Source organism: Taeniopygia guttata, chromosome 2 (assembly GCF_048771995.1).
Source record: "Taeniopygia guttata chromosome 2, bTaeGut7.mat, whole genome shotgun sequence".
Classification (NCBI taxonomy): Eukaryota; Metazoa; Chordata; class Aves; order Passeriformes; family Estrildidae; genus Taeniopygia; species Taeniopygia guttata.
The window spans coordinates 32,248,233-32,270,791 of NC_133026.1; the positions used below are offsets into that span (position 1 = coordinate 32,248,233).

The window sequence follows — 22,559 nt, forward strand, 5'->3', positions numbered from 1 at the left end:
CTGAGATACTGCAGCACCTCTCTCAGGTTAATAGTAGTGCCTCCTGATTAGCAATGGCAGTTTTAAACACTTTCGGTTAGCATAACACCAAGTTAGGCAGCTGCCCACCACCACCTAAAACTCGTTTAAGTAATTGAGCTCTTATTAAGACAAACCTCACTGTGTGAGAGCTGTTGCTGCTGATCAGCACCAGCACCCACTGTGATCGATACTGCTAACAGACACTTAGCATCAAATCCCTCTCGCTTGACCCTGGTGAACAGCTCCCTCTGTACACCAGAGCGCTGGTTTTCCAAGAAGAAAGATGTGGCTCATTCAGGAATCCTGTTGCCTTGGTAGGAAAGACCCCTGTGCTCTCTAGAGCACAGAAACACATAACTCTAACAAACGAGTAGCTCAGTGGTGAGGGGAGCCTGTGCAATCTGATGTACAGTTAGCAAAGTCATTTGAAAAATTATTTCTAAATTAGCTGCAATAGTCCAAGAGAGCCAATTTTTTCACATAGCCATTACCTGCATAAGTTTGCCACAAAATTTTCACCAGAAAATAATTTAAAGCATGCATATCAGAATTCATATTAAAAAAAGAGATAATATTTACATTATAAATATAATCTATTGTCATAGATTAAACTACTACCTAAATTCCTCTAGCATCCCACAAATTATGTTTTCCAAGCGCTGTCCTAAAGAGACTCTTCCTTGAAATTTTTATTTTAGATGTAGGAGGAAAAATTGAACTACTCTTCCATGATAACCAGGAAGCCACCATCGCAAAGAATTTCCCCAATAAGTATAAACCAAATAATCCCCTCTATCACCAAAACTAAATTTCTGGATTATCTGTTGTGTAAATGCTTTAAAACTACTATTTTAAAAAAGCCAAACAAACAACTGGTGTCATTTGCCTTTGCTAGATATATAAATTTCCCTATCAAAGCTAGAGAGATTTTATCAACTGTGTTTCCCCAAGAGTGTCCCCACTCTACACTCGGGATTCAGGATTCCCTCTGATGCCAGGGAAGAGGAGGCAGAGAAAGTGCAGGATCAGGCCCTGGGATGAAAGCTGTGTGGAGCACCTGCACGGCACAGCTCACCCGAGGCAGGGATTCCCTCACCCCTCCTCTTGCTCATGGCCAGCCCTCCTGCCCTGATTGTTCCTAGAAAATTAGAACCTGACCTTGATCAATGCACGCTAGATATTTAATTAATAATTCCAAATCCAAGCCCAACAAGCTTTTTACTCCATCTCTGACTGCTCTTTAATTTGAAATTTCAGGAAAATAAGTAACTGCAAACCCAACTAATAACTTAAGCTTATTATTTTCTCCAACAGAAATTTTTGTTCAAACACACTAGAGTTCCCTTTATTGGAAATTCTGATTTCTGCACTACAATTTTTAAGACTCCATTAAGGCGAAGTGAGCTCCATTTTTGAGGGAAAACATATAGAACATGCACATTTAACATTTAAAAATTAAACAATTTACCAAAACAATAAAGCATTTCTATTTTCAAAGAGGAAAAACGTATTAGACTCTTGGTGTAGACTACATATTTTAAAATAACATTCCTAAAGTTCAGCTGAGCATGAAAGTTAATCTTTCAAAAGTGAACATTCAGCTCCAGTTGTGTTCAAGGGTATTGGTACTAGAAAAAAAAAAAAAAGGCAACCCAAAAAAACCCCAACCTTACTATTTTTATAAATTCTCCAGATATTTTTAGCTGGTCCCTTCTTAAACTGCAAATTATTTTATGGTAATACAATCTTTTAAAATGCATATGTGGATATATATACACACACACACGAGACACACACATATACGTACACATCCTCTTAGAAACTACTGATTGGTAAGAAATAATGCAGAGGCTACAGTCACAAGATAATCAAGACCCTAAAAAATTTAAAATGGAGTAAAGCCCTTCCCAGCTGAAGATCCTCTATTTCAAGACAGTTTCATTTCTGTACTTAGTCCCATACCCAAGAAGAGTCAGATCCCTCTTTGACTCATTATCTGTGACCTAATCCAAATTTTAACTTAATTAAAAGCACAGAATACCTCATTTTGCATGTTAGTGGCAGTTTTCCCTTTATTCAGACCTGCAAAAGGACAGTTTGAGTAGATGCTGATTCCCCTGCACCGTGAAGAGACAGGCTATAGGGAAAGCACATGGCTGCTCAGGCTGTGTTGAATAGGAGACATTTTATACTATAGGTTCCTCTTGCGCCAGCTGTCACAATAATATATGTCAGCAAAATAACAATTAATATTGTAATTTTTCATTTTGAAATTTCAAAGCACTGACAGAAAAAAAATGTAAAACTACCTTTTTTGGCACCACTCTTTTACTGCCATTACACATACAGTATTTTAAGTTTTACTAGGGTCAATATTAGGGTAATACACTTCATTTGCTAAGTATCCCACAACATATATCAATATTTTCTTCTCTGTTAAATACATCCATCTTTGAAAAATACACTCACAAACCAATATTGCAGATCTGGAAAGAAGCAAAACCAGGAGATAATACAAAAGTACAAATTTTTTATACTTACCACAAAAGCATGGGAGCTCTTGCTCCCACACAGAAATTTTTCAAAGCCAAATCACATATTCCAGTTGATGACAAGGAACAATTGTCACTGAAGTATCCAGATGGACAGACATACCCAGAGAGGCTGGGTAGCACCAGTAAGCATTGGGCTAACCGGTCTCCCCAGCACACCCCCAACATAGGCACACAGGGAGATTTTTGAATGACACATTCAAGATATTTTCCTCATTTGGACAGCAGAGGTAACACTCACCCAGCAAAGATGCAGGGTGAAAAGGAATTCAAGTGCCTACATGTGACATGCCCAAGAAAAAAACTAATAAAGTAAAAATTATGGAAGCCTCAGACTAAAGCTATAAAATAACGCTCAAGTATTTGATTCCATCATGTTTCTAGACAAAATAAGGGAAAGTTATGGTTTTGTCTTAGCTTTCAACAGTAATTAACTTATAACTTTACATAGTTCTATATTCTGCATCATTAGAGATGAAGAATGGACTGATGTGGAGATAGACATTTTGCTTATGAAAATAAAAGTGCATGAAAATATAAGGGTCTTGAAGCACTCTAGAACTACATAAAGCACCTTGATATTGCTAAATATATCAAACCTATTCAAACTTTCTAATCCATCCCCCTCTATATACAAAGCATGAAGTTGTCATCCATACTTAGAGCATTTCATTTTTTGCAGGTGCTCTCTATCCATTTACTGATTCTGAATAATCAAATTCCAATAATAAATTTTAAATAACAAGAAAAAAGGCCCTACATCAATATTATCTTGTGCCTATCTCACTGGGCTCACATAAGGATGAGCTCACCAGAAGAAAGAGTGTCTTTAGCTGTGGTCCATGCCACTATGTATTTTTTACCAAAATCCCAGGACAGGATTAAAAAATAAGATGACCCTAAGGAGAGGAACAGGTTTAAGGAGTGAAGAATCTTTTTTTGTGAGGTTCCCTGAAGGACTAGCCCTGTCCATGGCTAAGTATTAGGTGTATTTTAATTCTGTGTGGGTCCCTCTCTTACAGGCATCATGGGAAGCATCACATTTTCTGTTAGGTAGGTAAATCTCAGGCCATTTACAATTTTTTAGGTCAAAACTAAGCATTTGAAGTCCACTCAGTAGCTAGACAGAAGCCATAAAAGGACTCCAGCACTGTAGAGTCCTATGCTCTGTGCTTAAAAAGAGTGACTGAAATGAACATAGCCCCATTTTATAAAAATGCCACCTTCAAGGTCTCAAAAATGTGGAAAATGTTATTACCCCATGCTTGAAAGGAAAATAAGGGAGAAATAAAAAAAATCTTAAACATTTCCTGATCATATTTTTACTACCCTTGAATTACACTTCCAAAATGTTATTTTTTATTCCACCCCTTTAAAATTTACCATATCTATGCACAATTTAAAGTCTACTACAAGTATATTTCTCTGGGTACCTTCTGTAAAGGGAAGCTACCAAAACAAGAACAGGACCAACCTTTCAAGACACACATTTACACCTGCATTTCATGTGTCCAGCTAATTTTTAAAAACTGCAACAAGAAGGGATTTTTTCTTAATTAATGATCAAACAGCATGAGGAACTATAAAAATTAAATTTCCCACAATGTAATAGTTAGCACAGTTGATGAAGATTATCTGGTTTTGTCATAACGACTCATTGTCTGTATAGGAATAGTCACAACTGGTGTTTCGGCTCTAGTTGTAAAATTTCAAAGATTAAAACAAAAAAAATCCTCTGTTCACATGCATAAAAAAATACAGAAACAGAATAAAAACTTTAAATCACTATATGAAATTTTGGCCCTGCACTCTCAAAAACTCTAAGTTTGTGCACAGAAAAGAGAACAAATACAGCTAAGAAATGGCGTATTTTCTAACATGTCTTCTTTGAGCATATTTCTACCTATTTGATATTTACAGAAGCAAAACTAAAAATCAATGCCACTAATTCTTTTTTTTTTTAATAATTATGGCCATTGCAGGCACCATCATACTTTACTCTCACTAAACCATTTCCCACCATCTTGTGCACATGGGACACAAGCTGTCATTATACTGAAAATTAGTAACACAATCCGATTCCCATCTAATGGTCACTCCTGGAACACAGGCGGCTGCAACAGGGGGACTTGGGGCCTGTTTTCCTCAAATCAGCCTTTGGACACCTCAGCATCAGAGGTGAAGCCCAGCTGGCAGGCCATTGCTCCCCCCATAGAGCAGCACTACCTATAGGGTACAACTCTGTTACCCACTTCTGCTCCCTTCCCAAACAAATCCCCCAGAAGAGACACAGTGAATTTATTTTCTCTACAAAGAGCCTTTGAGGTGGGGAAAAAAAATAATTAACCTTCCAACTGGAAAAACATCTCATCATTACCACAGGTGAGGAGCTTGTGAGCATTTTATGTACCTGAGGGCCCCAGGAGCAGGCAGAGTGGATCAGGAAGCCCACCTGGACATGGAAGCCAGGCCAGGAGGCTGCGCCAAGCACATCCCCAGGTGCCCAGAGTTAGCGCCTGCCCTCCCCCCTCATTACGCACAAGTGACATCAGGGCCATTTGAATAATCAGATTGCAGACTACATCGCCTTGTGAGATACCAGCTGCTCTTGGATTGCAGCGAGGTAGTACCCAAAGCCTCGGACCACAAGTTCCACCACGTACACCATGGGTAGCCACCATCTTCTTCTTGCACTGCTGCTTCCTCAGGAGAAAACTCATCTAAGTAGTGGATGTGACTAACAGTGCCCTGCCTTCCCTCACAGAGTGTGGCAGAGTGTGACTCGCAGTCAAAATCATTACAATGCCTCCTCTAACTTTTGCATAAAGTGACCTAAACCCTTAAATATTGCAATAGCCTTCTTCCACACCAAGGGGTCTGAATGCAGAAATGCTGCATTCCTTTGGCGTTCCCTTGAGATTTCAATAGTAAGTCAGGAATCTACTCCTGAGCTTATTAAATGCTTTGCACCTCCCCCAAAGTAATTCCCCACCCTTCCATCAAGCAAACCTTGACCAGGGCTCTTTTTTCAACCACAGCATATGTCCTGGTCTGTTTTTTAAATACTTCCAGGGAAGTGGCGGGTGGGGGGGAAGGGGGGGAAAGCCACACACAGGCTCTCTCCTTACTTCCTTCCACAGCAGGTAGGAAGGCAATTTTGAAAACCTGGGTGTGCCCACTTCAAATCAGAAGATCCAGTAAAGGCTGGAATGCAGTGACTACTGGGCCCAAGAATTTCGCCCTGAATAGCAAGCCAGGCACACTCCATGTCTTCCAGATTCAGCTCAACTTTATGGCAACCCTAGCTGACACCACCTCTTGACCTTCCTTTATGTGACAAGGATATGGATTACCAAACCCTTACCCTTTCCTCCTGTGCACCTCAGCTGTCTCTGGAGAAAGACACCCACAAACTACCTTTGTCAGTGATAATGTACACACTCTGGTAAAAAAATAAATAAATAAAACAATAGAAATCCCCATAAAAATCGTATTTAAGGAGACTGTGAGGAGGGGAGCTAGGAGTCTCCATGAAGCAGCCTCAAAGCAGCAGAGGTCGATACAATGTATTGAATAATTTCATTGTGCTACAAAACAACTTTTGCTCTTACGAAGTGGTCATTTGACCAAACTATTAATTGTACTCTCATGCTGAAAGACAGACTTGACGCTCCCACTTTTTTTTTTTTTTTTTTTTTTAATGGCGTCACTTCTCCAGCCATCTCTCACCCACTGGAGAGCACAGGGCTCTTTGGAAAGCTCTTCCCGGCCTTGCAGAGTGCAAACACACTGGGTGGGCCTGGCCAGCAGCACCCCCCACACCCCAGCTGCTCCTACACCTTTCCCTGCTGCAAAAAGATACAAAGACTTCAAATAAGTTACTTGAAACAACCTTAACCACTTTCAACAGCAATACTCAACGTTTGAAAACTGTGCTTTTACTTGTAATTAGCAACCCAAAACATGTGTCCAGTAAGCAATATTTAGAAAAACAAGGGGAAAAATCTCCAACTTTTTGACATCCTCCCACCCCCCCAAAAAAACTAGACATCTATAAAAGGAACAAGAGAGTCACTATTACATATGGAGGCCACTGAATGAATTTTAAGTGGCTCTCTATATTAGATTTTGTGAGAAGGGGAGCAGAAACAAAGGGGAAGGAAGTACACTCATAAGAAATACAATTTAATTTTCTGTTAAACAGCAGTATAAATCTGAACTGTATCTAATGCATTCCAACAAGATAATGCACGATGAAACAGTGTTTTAACAAATAAGGGCTTTGGAAGAAGCAACACTGGTATGCTGATACAATTACATTTGCAATTTTTTTCAATATGCCTATATGCAGGCAACGCATGCCTAGAAAAGTGCTTGAAGTTCAGTGTGTAATTCTTTGCAACAAGTTACAGACAGATAAATGTTTCTGATAATTGCTAATTCACAAATAGGACACGGTACCCAGCAAAGAATGGACTTCTACACCATTTCAGCTGGCAGCTGAAAGAACAGAAAAAATACTTTAAAACACATTAAACAATGATCAAAAAAAAAAGTTAGGGAAGCACCAGTGATTTTAAATTTACCATTATATGAGTGTAATGAATTTATTTTCAAAAGCATAAATAGAATGCTCTTTGTGCAAGCTTAAGATTAACAAGTATAACAGTAAATTTATTAGACTAATAGGAAATCATCAATTTTTATATGTCCCATGGAACTTTCTTCTTAAATGAAAGTATAGTCCATCTACAACAGTATTTTTCTATACAAAATCTATTAAATGCAGACTACTGTAATTCAAAACTGTATGCATTGCATATTAAAGGAGAAAGAGCACATACACCATATTAATTTTCAATTAAAATTATCAAATAAATACAACCATAAAGAGTCACGTGCAATGAATTTGTCCAGAGAGGGGTTCCCCCTTCCCTTAACAAGAGCAAAAAACCTCCATACTTTCTCAAGTGAAGCTTTCTTCTAACACTAAATAGAAGATCAAACTTCTAATTCTCAAAATACCATGATACAATGCCCATCGAGACAGATAAACCATCTTTTCCAATTAACTATCTTAAAAAGACTGCAATTTTAAAAATAATCCTGAAACAGTAGAAGTCCTTCGTAATAAAGTTTCACAGACAGACATACTTCCCAGATTGAATAATGGAGTGCAGGAACAAGCACGTGGAAAGTTTGATCTTTTTTTTTTTTACTCTCTAGTGCATGCCAGGTTTTCTATCATATAAATATTTGTGAAAGAAGCAGGCTGAATTGCTATAGGCAGCATAAAAGTACTACTGCTTTATTCCAAATATTGCTTCTTTACACGAGGCCCAACAAAATTTCTGCTTTGCAAAAATTAAATGTGTGTTTAGAAATTAAGGATGCATAAATCCTGTCGTTACTGGGAAGAAGTCCTTCTCCTGCTGCTTCTATAGACCAGCTCAAAATAGCTATGATAAAATCCTCTCAAATACAGATGAGACTTCTACTATGTGCCTGTAAAATGCTGCAGATTCCAACATGGCAGGATCAAAAAAAAATATAACCACCAGTATATTTACAAGGTGCTTTTTGTTGCTGAAGCAGAGCTCACGTGCTTGCCCGCTATAGAGTGCAGAACACCACATTTCATTTCCTGCTAGCACACAGATTTTAACTCTTCTCACAGAACTTTAAATTTTAAAATCTACACAATCATTTGCCATCAGACCATAATAATTTACTTCTCCCACAGAAAGGTGCCGGTTTTTAAAAATAAATTAAATAGTACCATTTCTGCCTGGCCAAGACACTACATTAGAAATACATGGGGTGATTCTAGAAAACCTCTCGGACTGCACCGAGTGCACGCCTGTGGGTTTAAGAAAGCGGTCCATTTATCTACAGGGAAGAGAAACACAAACCTAAGCATTTTTCAAATTGCTTCTCACTGGATAACTAAGGGCAAGGGGCGGTGCGGGGAGAGGGGGGATGGGGGGTGTGGATAAAAATAAATTACCTTTGTCTTTTCGGGACCGAATGTTCAACTTCTATGAGTTTCCCATGCAGCTCCACTTTACCTGCCGAGATAAACAGAAAGGGGAAAATATTCGAGCGCGGCTGTGCGTCCCGGTCTCCAGGAGCGGGCACGCAGGGGTGCGAAGCAGGAAACAGGAGCGCAACACGTTAGCCCATTCATCGGCGGCCCGGGCAGCGGCGGAGCGAGGCCACGGCGCCCGGGAAGGCGGCACGGCCCGGCGCCCGGGGCCGCGCCGCTGCCGCGGGGGAGCCGCGCTGCCCTCGGCGGGGCCCCTTCCCCCGCCCCGCGCTGCGAACAGCCCGCGAAACGTCGTGTGCGGGAGCCGGGCTCGGCCCCGTCTCGGGGAGGGGGAGCGGGGGCTCCGCCACCCCCCGTGCCGCCAACTTCGGGCGATTTTCTGCGCGGAAGCGGGCGGGAAGGGAGCCGAAGGGAGGCGCGGAGCGCAGCCCGAGCCCATCTCCTCCGAAGCAGCCTCTCTCGGCAAACCTCCGCAAAGCCGCTTCACGCGAAAATAATTTTTTTTTAAGCACACAAAAACAGGATGTCGGGGCTGGGAGCCGGCGCTGCTGGAGGCGGTGATGGGTGCGTGAGAGCAGCGAAGAGAAACCGAAATAAATAGCAGGGCAGCGCGGGGCGGGGGGGCAGGCAGGGCTGCCCCCTCCCAAGTTTGGAGCAATTCGGCGGCTCGCCCCCAGCCCCGCGGCCTAAGCCAAGCCGAAAGGAGCCTCAGCCCGCTCCGGGGGGAGTTGGCCCCTGCGAGGGAGTCCAGCTGTGCCCGGGGGTGTGTGCAGCCGCTGCCCCGCGCAGGGCTCGGCGCCCGCAGCCCGCCTCCGCCTCACTGCACTCACCGCCCCCCCCAATGCAGCGAGGGCCCCCGGGCAGGCAGGGCTGGCCGTGGGGCTTGGAAAAACATGGGAACCGCCGCGCCGCGGGTCCCTGGGCCCAGGCTCCCGCCCCTCCCCGGCCACTCCCGGGGGGCCGCCGCCGCGTAAGCCCCGCGCAAAGGCTCCACGGGAAGGCCGGGCGGCTCCGGCCGAGCTCGGAAAAAAACAGTTCTCACCTCACCTGCGGGCGGAGGGAACAGGGACCCCCCCGGCCCCCCTCAGCACCCCCCAGACCAGCGGCGCGGCCCAGGCCGCCGCTGCAGGCGCTCCGCGGCCGCGGAAGAGCTCGAGAGGCGGGAGCCGTCGGGGCTGCGGAGAGAGGGCGGGGGTGGTGGAAGGGGCCGCTCACCTGAAAGTGCCTCGATGGCCTTCATAGCCCAGCTCTCGTCGGGGCAGTCCACGAAGGCGTACCCCGTCTTCACCAGGAACTGGCCCGAGAAGGGTATCTTGGAGTCCTTAAAGAGACTTTCCAGGTCGAGAGGGCTGACGTTCTCGCCGAGATTGCCGATGTAGAGCTTGTTCATCTTCCTGGCGGCTCGGGGAGGCGCGCACGGCGGGCTGCAACCCTCGTCTTGCGAGAGGAGGTGGGGAGGAAGGGGGAAATAAAACAAAATGCGATGGAGGAAGGAGAGAGCGAGAGAGAGAGAGACAGGGAGAGGGGAAAAAAAAAATCAGATCTGCAGCTTGTGTCCCTCCCTCTCTCTCTCTCGGGGTAAAAAAAAAAAAAAAAAAAAAAAAGAAAAAAAAAAAAGAAGGGAAAAAAAAAAAAAAAAAAGCGTGGCCAAACGGGAGCCCTAAGTGCCTGCCGTGCTACCCGGGCGCATGGGGGGCACGGGGGAAACACCCAGCGCCGGGGCCGCGGATGGCGGGCTGAGAAGAGGAAAAGGAGGAGGGGAGGGGAAAAAAAAACTACTTTTTTTGTCTTGCCCCCAAGCCCCTTTGGCAGCAGCAGGCGGACTATGAAAATGTCACACTACGTGCATGCAGGCGCCGCCTCTCCGTATTAAAAAAAAAAAAAAAAGAGAGAGAGAGAGAGAGGGGAGGGGGGAGGGAAGGACGGAGAGAGAGAAAAAAAATTACTTGAATATTCCGGCTTTTTGAATGAGCCACGTGTTCAAACTACAAATCAACTTCTCACGTGAGGAATCCCAGCTCTTCAATTAGCGAGTGGATGGGGCGCACACACACTCACGGAGAAGGAGGAGGAGGATGGCTGGGGTGAAGGACGGGGAGAGGGGTGGGGGGAGGCTGGACAGGACAAGTTTAGAGAGGGCCGGAGGGCGGGGGAAATGGAAACCGGAGTTGGGTGGGCTCCGGTCTGCGCCGCCTCTGCCCTTCCGCGGGGGGAGTTCGCTCTGCTCGCCCCCTCCGCCCAAAAACGGCTGGGCGACCGCACCTCCCCCCGTGTGAGCAGGGTGTGATCCCGGGGAGGGAGGGGAAAAGGCACCGCAATGCCCGCCCCCCCGTCCCGCTCCTCCCCCGCCGTGCCAGGCGGTGGGGATTATTCATCGGGGTCGTGCCTGGGCGATCCCGCTCCCCGGCAGTATGGGCTGGGGGGAGGAGGAAAAGGGAGAGGAAAAAGAGGGGGTGCGATGGCGGGGGGAGGTGGCCGGGGAGAGAGCGGGATCCGCTCCCGCGCAGCGCCGCCGCGGCTGCGTGCTGGGGGGCTGCGGGCGGGGGCGGGGGTCCCTCTAGCCCCGGAGGAGCCCCATATGGTAATGATCCCGCATTACTCGCGGTGCCCCTTGCGCTGAGTCTTACGGAAAGGAGAAAGAGGGGGAGAGGGAAAAGAAAAAAAGACAAAGGGGTGGAGGAGAGTTGGGGGATGATGAAGAAGAGAGTCCTGGGGTGAGGGAGCTGCCCGGCCCGGGGAGGGGCGGGGGGGCCGCGCTCCCTTCCCATCTGGGCGATGGTGGACGGCGTGGGGGGAAACGCGAAGGCACCGTTGCCCTCGGCTGGTAACGGCACACAAAGGGATTTGGCGACCCCCCCTCCTTTCCTCCCCCCCTCCCCCTGCCCGGTCTAAGGAACCATTCATAATTCTCCACATTCGTACAGATACAATGGTGGGCTTGTGGGGGAGGGGTTTGGGGGTGTGGAGCCTTTCCAGTGCAAACAAAACGTTGCCTGAAGATGAAGAAAGGATACGGAAATGAAAGCCAGCACTGTGTTTAATATAGCGATCTAGTAGGTTTTGTTTAATAATTCAACGCACTTTAGCCAAAGGTTTCATTTATTCCGTGGTAGACTTCTTGTGGTACGTTTTAATAGGTATATCCATGGAAAATGGTTAAATACTTTTATTAGTGAGCATTGACTGGATTTCCACATGTCCTGTAGTATGTCTGGAAATCTCTAGTAAAGAGGAACGCTTCCTAGCTTTGTGCCTAACTTCTAATAAGTATGCAATTAAAGAGGGGTGGTTTAAATCTCCTTGGAAGCCGTGCAGGGGTCAGGCTTTTGTTAGGCACGCTGCGGCCGCCGCAGCTCGGCGATGGTGGTGGTGGTACCCAGCGCTCAGGGGGTGAGTCAGCCGCTGAAGATTTCTCTTGTGGTGGTATGATGATGCAAGGAGCCATGGCTCACCATGAGGCTGGAGCCCCAGACCATTGTGAAATTGTCTGGGGCTGGGGGAATGCTGCAGTAAGTTAGAAACACGGCCCTTTTGTTGTGTGCATCCAAAGGGTTGGTTGACCAAAACCCTAATATTTGTAATTTCTAACCCATTGTTTAATCTTAGGGTTATTTTAATGAACTTTTAATTGTCAGGTTGTGATTGAGGAAATCGAGTGTTTTGTGTTTCAGTAATCAGAATTTAATCACAACTTCCATTTTGTAGGAAATTACCAAATAATTATCTTGGGGATAGATTTTTTTTTTCCTAGGGATTTAACCTGTTTATGACTTCTTGATGTTGCATGTGGAATTCTTTCCTAAATAAATTTGTATTTCATAACCCCACTCTGAATAGTCTGCCTAAAATAAATAATTGCTTATCTAAGTTAAAAACAGCCCCCTCCAAACAGCTGAATTCTTAGTTAAACTTGTGAAAGGAATTAGTCACTGCTCCTGCAGATTAATTGCATTCTTTATAAATTTGATTTGTACTGCATCTATAAGGCATGTGCTGCATGTGCTCATTTCTACATGGTTGGTCTACAGCATTATCTGGTATTTCCTTTTAAATTGCTAAACAGAGTGAATATATTTCATTTAATATTCTGGTCTGAAAATCTGTTTAGTTAGAAGATTTCTTTAAGAAATTAAAACGGAATGTTTGTGATAACACTATGCATCAGTTGTCCAACATCATAAACCGCTTTGTAATCATGGTTGGGGGAGAAAAAATCCTTACTTATTAGCAATCCCCCCCTCTTTTTTTCTTTTTTTTTTTTTTTATACTCTGAAAACCTCTTGTTAATAAGCTGAAATATTTTCTGTAAATCTAAATAATGTATATCTTTGTTTGTTAAGAAGTGTGGGTTGGTTAGTGGTTTCAAGAGTAATTCCAAATCTTGAATGCCAAAAAAGGCAATTCAACAACAAAAATTGGTTCATGTTACCTGACAAATCTCCACTTCCCTGCACAGATGAATATAGTTCAGACCAGTTGGGCACCCCCAAATGTTAACGTTATTGAGAATATAAAATTTGAGGTGTAATTTGTTTTGGCAGTCACAAATCAAATGCGTGAGGACACAACAGAGCATTCCCACATATTAATGTATTTTATTTATCTCTGTAAGAAAAGGCAGTATTAAAAATTTTAAATTTTTTTCTGGATTTCATTTGTTTGTTTTTATTTCCCACAGAAGCCAAGAAGAAGTTGAAATACTTACATAAATATTGCACACAAGGAAGCACAGCCAATCTTAAATTAGCAAGGGCTTTTACGACATTCTGCCGTTTAGAATTAAAACTCAACCATGTGCTTCTCCCCACCTCCGGGTGAGAATCCGAGGGCCTCCGCCGTGTCCGTCCCCCCCTCTCGCACGGCCAGGGGCGGGCAGGGCGCTCCCTCTCTGCCCCCTCCCGAGGCCCGAACCCCCCCGCTCCGCGGGGCTCGGCGCACGCTGGGTGGGTAGCACGTCGGACAGCCTGCAGCCCAAATATTTCCCAATAAATTTATTTTTTTTCGGCTGGGCTGGGTTTTGGGTTGGTGGGGTTTTTTTGGACTGCAGCCGCCCACGGAAGGCTCCCGCGTGGGCTGCTGGCCGGGGCGCGATGGGCAGCGGGGGCCGGGCGGCCGGCGCGGGGCGCGGCGGCGGCGGGCGCTCCCCGCGGGCTCCGGTGGGCCGCCGCCACGACGGCGGGGACGCCGCCGCCCCTGCCGCCGCCACGGCGGCGCGGGCGCGGAGCCGCCGCTCCTCGCGGGGCGGACACCCGCGCCGACGGGACGGGGCCGGACAACCGCGCTGACCCGCCCGGCCCCGGCCCGGCGCCGCCCGCCCCCTGCCTCCTCCATCCGTCCGTCCGTCCGTCCGTCCGTCTGTCGGTGCCTCTGCCCGCCCTCGCCTCGCCGCCATCCCCGGGGCGCGCAGCCCCCGCGGGCGGCCATAGCCGCTCGTAGTAAAGCGGCGCGGCGGCGCCGCCTCCCATTGGCTGAGCGCTGCGCCTACCAGCGCCGCCCGCCGCCGCGGCGCGGCCGCCCATTGGCTCCCGCGCCGGCCCCCGGGGCGCGTGGCGCGAAAGCGGCGGCGGGGGCGGGGACGGGCGGCCGGCGCGGAGCGGCGCAGACGGGCGGGGGGCGCGGCGCCGCCGGCCGGGGCAGGGCCGGCATGGGACGGGAGAGCCAGCCCGCTCCCGCCCTCCTTCCCTCCCGGCGGCGGCACGGGGCTTTGTAAGGCGGTAAGTCGGTGCCACGCCGCAGAAGTGCCGGTTCCGGGGGCCGCCCCGCCGCAGCCGCGCCAGGAGGGCCGGCGAACAAAGGAGCGGCGGCGCGGCTTCGCACGGGCACGGGGAGCGCGGCCGGCGCCGCGGGACGCTCGCACCGGGAGCCGCGGGATGCCCGTACCGGGAGCGGCGTGGTCTCCCCGGCCCGGCTGGCGGCGGCGGCCCCTCGCCGCCGGAGCGATCTCCGCTGCCGGGCGTGGAGCGGCGCTCCCGGGGGCTCCCGCCGCCCTCCCCGAGGCGCGCACCGCCGGCCCGCCCGGGCAGTTCGTGGAGCGGCGACGGCTCGGCGCCGGCGGCTGGTTCCGCTGCCGGGGCTGAGAGCTGTTCGGTTCGGCTCGGCTCCCCCGACACCGGGGAGGGGGCCGGGGCTCGGCGCAGCGCCTGCGGGAGCACCGGGGTCCGTCCCGCTCCGCTCCAGCTTGGAAGTTTTGATCATAAAATGCTACAAAACTCGATGAATCGGCAACGGAGAGTGCGGCGGTGCCGGCGTGGAACGAAACAAATAAACCACACGATGCATCGGAAGTTTTAGAGCTTGAGATAAAACAATGTAGCCAGCTCTGTTCGAGTTTCTTTCCAATAAAAAAGAATTACAAAGAGGTTAGCTGTCTGTGCTCTTTTGCTGACCGGAAAGTTGCAGGAGTTCTTGATTCTGTAATGCAATGTGATCACGGTGTTACTGCAGTAAAATAATACAAACAATTTCTAAATAAGTAGTCCGGTATATGAAAGATGGTGACTGTGGCTTAGAACGAATCTCTACATGCTGATTTGAAAGTAAGTAATTTTTTTCCCATTTTGTCCAGGGATATCTTTATTCAAGTACTGAATGCTCGGTATTTCTTGTTTTTATTTTTCAAACAGATCTTGCAAAACAAAAATCTGATCACCTACATTTTGATTACATGAAAATAATTAACAGTCTTTATATATATATGTATGTATATATATATATATATACACACACACACACAAACTTTTCATCAGTGTTCACTTCACTTGGCACAGCTGGATTTAAAATAGGATTTTCAAAGGAGAGCTTAACCATATTTCAGGTCGATATCTGAAATCTGAGATCTTTGCAATTGTGTTGGACGGAGCACATTGAAAAAATATAAATATATAATATATATTACAGTCAGACAAAATCAGAACTTTATTTGATCAAGTGACAGGAATAATTGCCAATATGGCTTCCTCTAGCTAAAGAATATTTTGTGGGGCTTTTACAAGGAGTGAAGAACTGAAAATGAAGACACTAAGAAGTAGAAGTGTTTCTCACCAGTGAACTGTGTTTTAACTTGTTTCAGATGGGGTTTTGTTCTGGTTTTGTTTTCTTACAATTTAGAGAAATCAGAATATATTTCTTGTTTGCTCCTCCTTTCATCAAGGAGATCTTTTGCCAAGAGGAAAAAAAAATATCAAGTAAGGGAGTAAAATGAGGCAGCAACCCAAGCATGAAATCCCTTTGGTGAGAACAATGAGACCCTCCTCTCCAGAATCTGTTTTGCCTTACTGGTATGATAACGGTGTTTTCAGTGAACATTATCGTAGGTCTATTGTGAATTCAGCCCCAGGACCTTCCATATCTTAAAATTATAGAGAAGGAGTGTTAAATTTGTTTTTTAATACCTGGTATTTGTTAGATTTTGATGCCCAGATTTCCTTCCAAGTAGCCATTATTTTTTAATAAGGATATATCCCCTCCCTTTCTCTAAGGAAATGCTAGTGTAATGTTGGCCTTTGAAGACACCCTGCAACAATTCGGTTTTAATATTTTAAAATATCTTAATTTGGATACAAATTAGTTATTTTGTTATATTTAGACAAAATTTAATATGGTAGCTGCTGAAGTTTCATACTTTACTTTTTTGTTTTGTTTTAATTTGTTTTTATAACTTAAAATACATTTGTTCTGTTGCTGGATCCAGTTCAGGCAATCATTTGTTCTTTTACAAATTTCATCAGGAATAAACATTCCAATTTCAATGTAACATTCATTAAAAGACCTGTTTAAATTAGCCATTAATATGTATATCCTTTGAAGAATGTGGTCCTGAATGTTTGTATTTAAAGTGTGTTTTCCCACTACAATATCTGTTCTGCCATTTGCTATGTATTATTTTTCTCAGGATCAGAAACCATCCTAATGTTAATTATAGTCATGTTTTTGTTTCCTGTCTGTTTTTTAAGAAGACTGAATAGTTGAGTCTGTGAATTATGGATTATATGGCAATTTAAAGCTACCTGTGAAACCGAAGGCTGAGCTTGTGGGATTGTTGGCCCCTCCTGCAGACATTAGTGCTTAGATATGAATTATTTCGTTAGGTCATTTCAGTTATTGTTTATCTGGTCTAAAATAAATTAGGTTCTGTCTTTTGTGTTTCTCGTGAAAGCTATACCATATAACTTTCCTTTGCAATGGATTACCTTAATATATTGTACATGGTTTTGGCATTAAATGCTCAGGAACTTTGATTGCAAGAGATCTTTTTGGGTAGGTATTGTCACTATAAAATGGCTGGCAACATTTTTTTATGTAAGGAAAACTCCATATTTTTCCCCCCAAGTTATGGTTTTCTGAAAGTTAAATGGTCAATGAAACTTGACTATATTATTTCTAAAACATTATTTCTAAAATTAAAGTCTAGTTATTTCCCAGAGCAAGGTGAAGTAACTAAAAGTTCTACAAAAATAAGTATTTAAGTAGTAGAAGAGAGACCTGTAAAACAAAAATGCCCTGTAACCCCATAAGGCAAAAGCTGTGAAAATAAATAGAAGCCTTAGTCTGATAAAATTAAAGTGCATACATATAGCATTAGTTTCATGCTAATTAATTCCTGTTTTAAAGCTCAATTTACATCTCAATTGAGCAATCCTTGATACAACTGGTGGCACACAAACATATCTTAGACTAAGTAGTTGTTTCTACAAATTTCAGATTCAAGTTTTTCTTCTAGAAATGTTTTCGGTTTCTTTAAAGTTTGCAACAGCAAACAGTTTATCTGAGCTTTTAAATGCTCTTAAAATACTACTCAAACAAAAGTTAGAAAATCAAGTAGGAAAACATGAAAAAAGTGATTTATTTAGGTAAACCCAAGCCTGCAAGGCTAGTTTGAGGCTGTTTTTTGCAAGCCTGTTTTGAATCCATTGTTTGAACGTATAGTCATGCTGTAGGAGTGGGGCTGAGCTCACAGAATGCACACTAACAAAGTACCGTAATGGGGTCACAGAGGCCAGAGAAAAAATTCAGCTTTCTTGCATCAGACCTGTGATAAAGCCCCAGCCTGTATGTAAACAGTGAAACATTCTCACAGGCAACAGCTAGAGGCAAGGCTAATACCTGTCTTATTTGCCTTAAGTTAACAATGTAAAAAATATAGTCAAAGCTGCATTGCTAAAGAAATGACAAAATGTGTTTCTTTTCGTTCTTTGGGTGGAAAAAAAAAATGTCAATTGCATGCTTCAATCTACTTTCTAACACTGAATGATGGCTGCAGAAAAATTCAAAAGCATTTCTGCCCCTTTGTTTTAGTCATGTGTGGATTTCTAATGTTAATGTTCAATGCTGAAATGCTAATTTTGAACTGAAATATGGTTCTAGTCAAAATATGATCTTAATTCCTTTCAAAACAAAAAACTCTGAATATCTGTTTTATTGTCAATGAAACATAGATACAACATAACGTAATTGAATTCAGTGTTTAAGGTGCTTAAGTAAACCCTAAAATTTACACAATTTTAGTCAAATTTCCTGCAGCTCTGACAAGTTCATAAAAATAGAGCTCTCTCAGAGTAGAAATAAAAATTATCAAAATAATTAAATCACTGTTTGTAAAAAGGTAATAATAAATGGGGATGTTTCATATCAGTCATATAATCTAATTATTGAATTAAATATAACTTTTTAATTTTAATTGCACCCTTTTAATACTGCCTTAAGCTTGAAGAGTCTAAAACTCACCCAGGAACTGCTAGTTTTGGAAGCACATGTTTTTAGCAAGTTGTGGTTATTTACTTAAGTAAAAGTTTAGAAGGGGGAGTTGAGCAGTGGAAATAACAAGACAAGAGTGTTTCCTGGCTCCACCAAGTCAAAGGCCAACAGGTGCCCCCTCAGTTCCTTAGGAAATCTCTCCCTGGCCTGGCTAAAGGTTACACTCCTGAGCTGCAAAGGAGATTTTCAGTTGCTGGCTTTTGAAGAAAGAGAACAAACCAGATCAACTTTCTGAATGCAAAAGCTGTCAACCTAATTTATGGTTTTCCCCGTGTCCTGTAAATAACTTTCAGAGGTTCAAAACAAACTTCAAAGTAGTTCATGGGTGTATTCCAATGAGAAGCAGCAAAATGTCAAGTTTCAAAGTTCAGTTGTCTTAATAATTAGAAAAGATGGAACAACCCTTTCCCATAGAAAAATAAAGTTTACCCATATATACTTCCAGACTGCTTAGAAATTCTTTTGAGCAAAAAGAAGGAAAAAAACCCCAAAAACCTTGACAAACTGTAGCCAGAGGGAATATTTTGTTTTATCTATAAATTATGGCTGAAAAAAATGAGTGAAAAAGATATGAGATTTTTATACCTGAAATCCCTACAAGAACCCTATTGTACAGACAGCCACTGTTTCCATCTGCTGCAGTTAAAGGTGCAATTGATTTAATTTTAGTCTTGTACAAAATGTTGGGTGTTTTTTTGTTGGTTTGGGTTTTTTTCTTTCACGTTGGACATCTTGTTCCAAACCTATAGCATGAGACATATCTGTGCAGGCATAGTCTCATCCTAAAGCTTCTGTGGAGCCTGGTGAAAACAAGCTAGGACATGCTTTGCAGTTCTGAAGTTGTAGGTCAAGCAGCAGAAAACTGAACACCTTTGAGATCTGGTTATCAAATGACTATTTCTGGTTGTAAACATCATGCTTGAAAAACTCATATTCAAATTTTAAAAACATACACAAAATCCAGATTTTTTTTTTCAAAACTGCTGAATTTCTAAGTTCATAATCCTATAATTTTGTTTTGTATCTGCATTACACTTCAGTAGTGTAATTTTTTCTTCTGTAATGATGTTTTTGCTAAAGTGTTAATTTACTGATCTTTTTAACAATTGCATTTCCTGACAAGTTGGGGTTTTTTTTAGATTTTGTAATGCCCAAACAAAAAAAAATTTATTATATCTTTATTATTTTTAATTCTTTTCTTTTTGTACATTTTAGGGATACAAACAATCTTAAAGTCCTGAAGTATATCCTAGATTAGGAAACAACATTTTAAAAACCCAAAAAATACCAACAACGTATTAAAATAAAAATTTTTGTTTTGTTGTTTTGGTGTGAGGGGTGAAGATTTCCTTGCAGTTAAATACTGAACACAACACATAGTCTTTTCAGGGTATCTATTGTTTTCCATAACTCTTTTTACCTGATCCCTGAAATAAATTTGGAATTAGCTTTAGATATGGCAAAACACTATACTCCCAACTGCATCAGAAATCCCTGTCAATGACTAACCAAGTAACAGATGAAAACCTTTCCTTGTCTTGGAATGAGGACCTGCACCATGGTTAGTTGCTATTTTAAACTCTGATCTAGGTGTAACTGAACTAAACAGAAAACAACACTGAGAGAGACTATTTTAACAGAATTTTTTAAACTCATTTCAGCTGTGGCCATTGTTACTCCTAACAGTAAGGAGTTATCCTAAAATAAGAAGGAGTTCCTTTCTAGCAAAATTCTTCTCTGAAGAAGTTCAACAATTCTCAAGGAAAAAACTCCACAGGGTAATGGGGTGAGAAATATCCTGGAGGGAAGTGGTGGGGCAGCCCTTGACTGCTGCCATCAAGTCCTAAAGGAAAAGCAGAGCAATAGTGGCCAGTGGAGCTCATTAGCATCACAGATGAAATGCTGCCTTTTCTTTGACACATCCTAAAACACTTGCATGTGGGCACAGAGAACTGTCCTTTGGGAATGGGGGAAATTATCATTTTCCCACTCATCATGTAGTATTTCTTCAAACAGGACATCCATGCCTCACCAAAAGAGCCAAATCCACACTGGTGTTGTGGGTACTAGGCGCCTCCAGATACGCCATTTTAATTTCAATATGTAAATTGTTTTCAATTCCTCGTTTTCTTAGGAATTCCCTGATTGGATGCTAGGTAGAAACATGCACTACCTGCTGAAACCCAACAGATTTAATGGCATTTACAGGATCATAAAATAGATTCTGCAAACATATGGCCAAACAAAGAGAAAATGTAAGGACATAGTAGAACTTGGGGTTACATGGACTCTGTCCCCTTACAGCTGAGTGCTTGAATAGGAAACTCTGGGGTGCATCGAGTTCACCTACGTCCAGTGGAGCATAGACAGCAAGGACACTGTGATGTATCCAAAACACGAGTGGGGAGGCTCAAAAAATTTATAGAAGATGCTCTCCCCTCTCTTATTTCCCTTTGCAACAGTTGCTGCCTAACGATTGAATAAGGAGCCTGTCAACGCGTGGAGGACAGGCTCATGTGGGACTCGAGCAGGAAGGACATCTGCCTGGGGAAGGGGCTTGGGCTGGTGAGCCTGGGCTGAGCCAGGGCTGAGGCATGGAAGGGGCAGGGCTGAGCCGGCCGGTGCCGGGGCTTTGACGCCGCTCTGGGCTCCTCGGGAACGCGGGAGCGGTGGGTGGGCAGCAGCGGAGAGCGGGGATGCGGGCGCAGCGGCGGCCTGATGGCTTCGGGGTGTCAGGCTCACCTCCCGGCTGCCTTCCCTCCGACAGCCGCTTCCGTCGGATGCTTTCTTTGGGTGGGGTTCGCGCACTGAAGGACGCGCGAGGCTCGGCCCGCGGGCGTGGATGCGAGGCGGAGCCGGCGGCGCTGGGGAAGCCCCGGCCGCCCCCGCCGCCCGCAGCGCCGGCCCCCGCTCGGCCGGGGAGCGCGGGGCGCGCCCGCACCCAACCGGGAACCCCCGCTTCAAACAGGGCGGTGCGGCCGCGGTGGCACGGGGCCGCCTCCGCTCGAGGGGCAGCAGCCAGAGCGCCGGCACCGGGAGCCCCCCGGGAAGCGCCGGCACCGGGAGCCCCCCGGGAAGCGCCGGCGCGGCTCCCGCCGCCTCGCCTTCCCCGCCGTCCGCCGCTGCTCTCCCAACCCCCCTCGCCCGCCCCGTGTCCCTTCACACCCCGCAGAAATCCCTCCCCAGCCCCGGCCGCCCCCGCCCCCAGCCCCTGCCCACGCCGGGGTCGCGGAGTGCCGGCAGATTGCGGCGGGGGGCCCCCGGCTGGAAAAGGGCCGGGAGGGCAGCAGCCACTGGAGGACAAGCACGCAGTGCCTTCTGGAAGATGCTCCTTTGCAGTAGCCATAAAAGACCAGGGATAAAAACAACAGAGATCCTGGTTTCCAAGCAGTTGGAGAAGGGAAGACACCAATATTTTCCTTTGCCCCAACCTCACTGTCAAGGAAAAGCCAAACCACCCCAAAACGTTTGAGCATGTGAGGGCTTTTACATTAACAATTCACACTTGGCTCTATACATATTTAAATTGGGACATTATTAAACTTGTGCCTATTCAGACATATGCCCCTAGCAGGGATGCTGGCTCCTCACACTTTCTTTGTGGTGTTGAAGATAGTGGAGACAGAAGAAGAAATGTGTGTACATGCGTGGTTTCCAGGAAAGTGGATTTCACATCCCTGCATAGATAAAACACACCATTCTTCCCAAGTGCTATAGGTAAATCTGATCTCAGAAGGACTGATGTCCTAGGCAATGATTTTCAGAATGTTTCCTCTTCTGCCAGCAAAAGCCAAAGGGAAAAGGGTAGCAAGATCTAAGCCAGAGAGCAAGTCACCCTGTAGGAGCTGTATCCCACAAACAGGCTGGATTCAGCCCTGCCAGGGTCCCGGCACTGTCCCTGCAGACCTGTTCAGAATCTCTTATTTTAATGAAATGCAGTCCTATCCTTCCTGGTGCCTTCACATTCTTATTTTCAGGGCAACAGGATCCTTGCTGTTCAAAACAGGCAGCTAGTCGTGAAGTTTGATGTGTATTTACACAGGAAAATCGTGACAAACCTCTGGCGCTGCTTGTTTTCCTACTCTGTCTCTACTCTTCTTTGCTTGACTTGTAGCCATGCCTTTTCTGATTTGTCTGTGTTTCTTTTCTACCCCTTCCTTCCTTTTACAACTATTGACCTCAATCTT

At 45.0% G+C, this 22,559-nt stretch overlaps 1 protein-coding gene across 2 annotated transcripts in view; it reads right to left on the reverse strand.

Annotated features, from left to right (window-relative positions):
* The window catches only part of IGF2BP3 (insulin like growth factor 2 mRNA binding protein 3), a 109,709-nt gene extending 99,020 nt beyond the window's left edge, over window positions 1-10,689 (reverse strand). The window contains exons 1-3 of one of the 2 annotated variants that reach the window (XM_072925623.1): window positions 10,566-10,689; window positions 9,835-10,056; window positions 8,581-8,641 (exon numbers count right to left, since the gene is read on the reverse strand). In XM_072925623.1, the coding sequence (XP_072781724.1) occupies window positions 8,581-8,641; window positions 9,835-10,009 (236 nt within the window). In that variant the 5' untranslated portion in view covers window positions 10,010-10,056; window positions 10,566-10,689. Of the gene's footprint in view, window positions 1-8,580; window positions 8,642-9,834; window positions 10,221-10,565 lie in introns of those variants that run through there. The other variant, XM_002192401.6, reaches the window with a different exon arrangement.
* Between the last annotated feature and the right edge of the window lie 11,870 nt (window positions 10,690-22,559).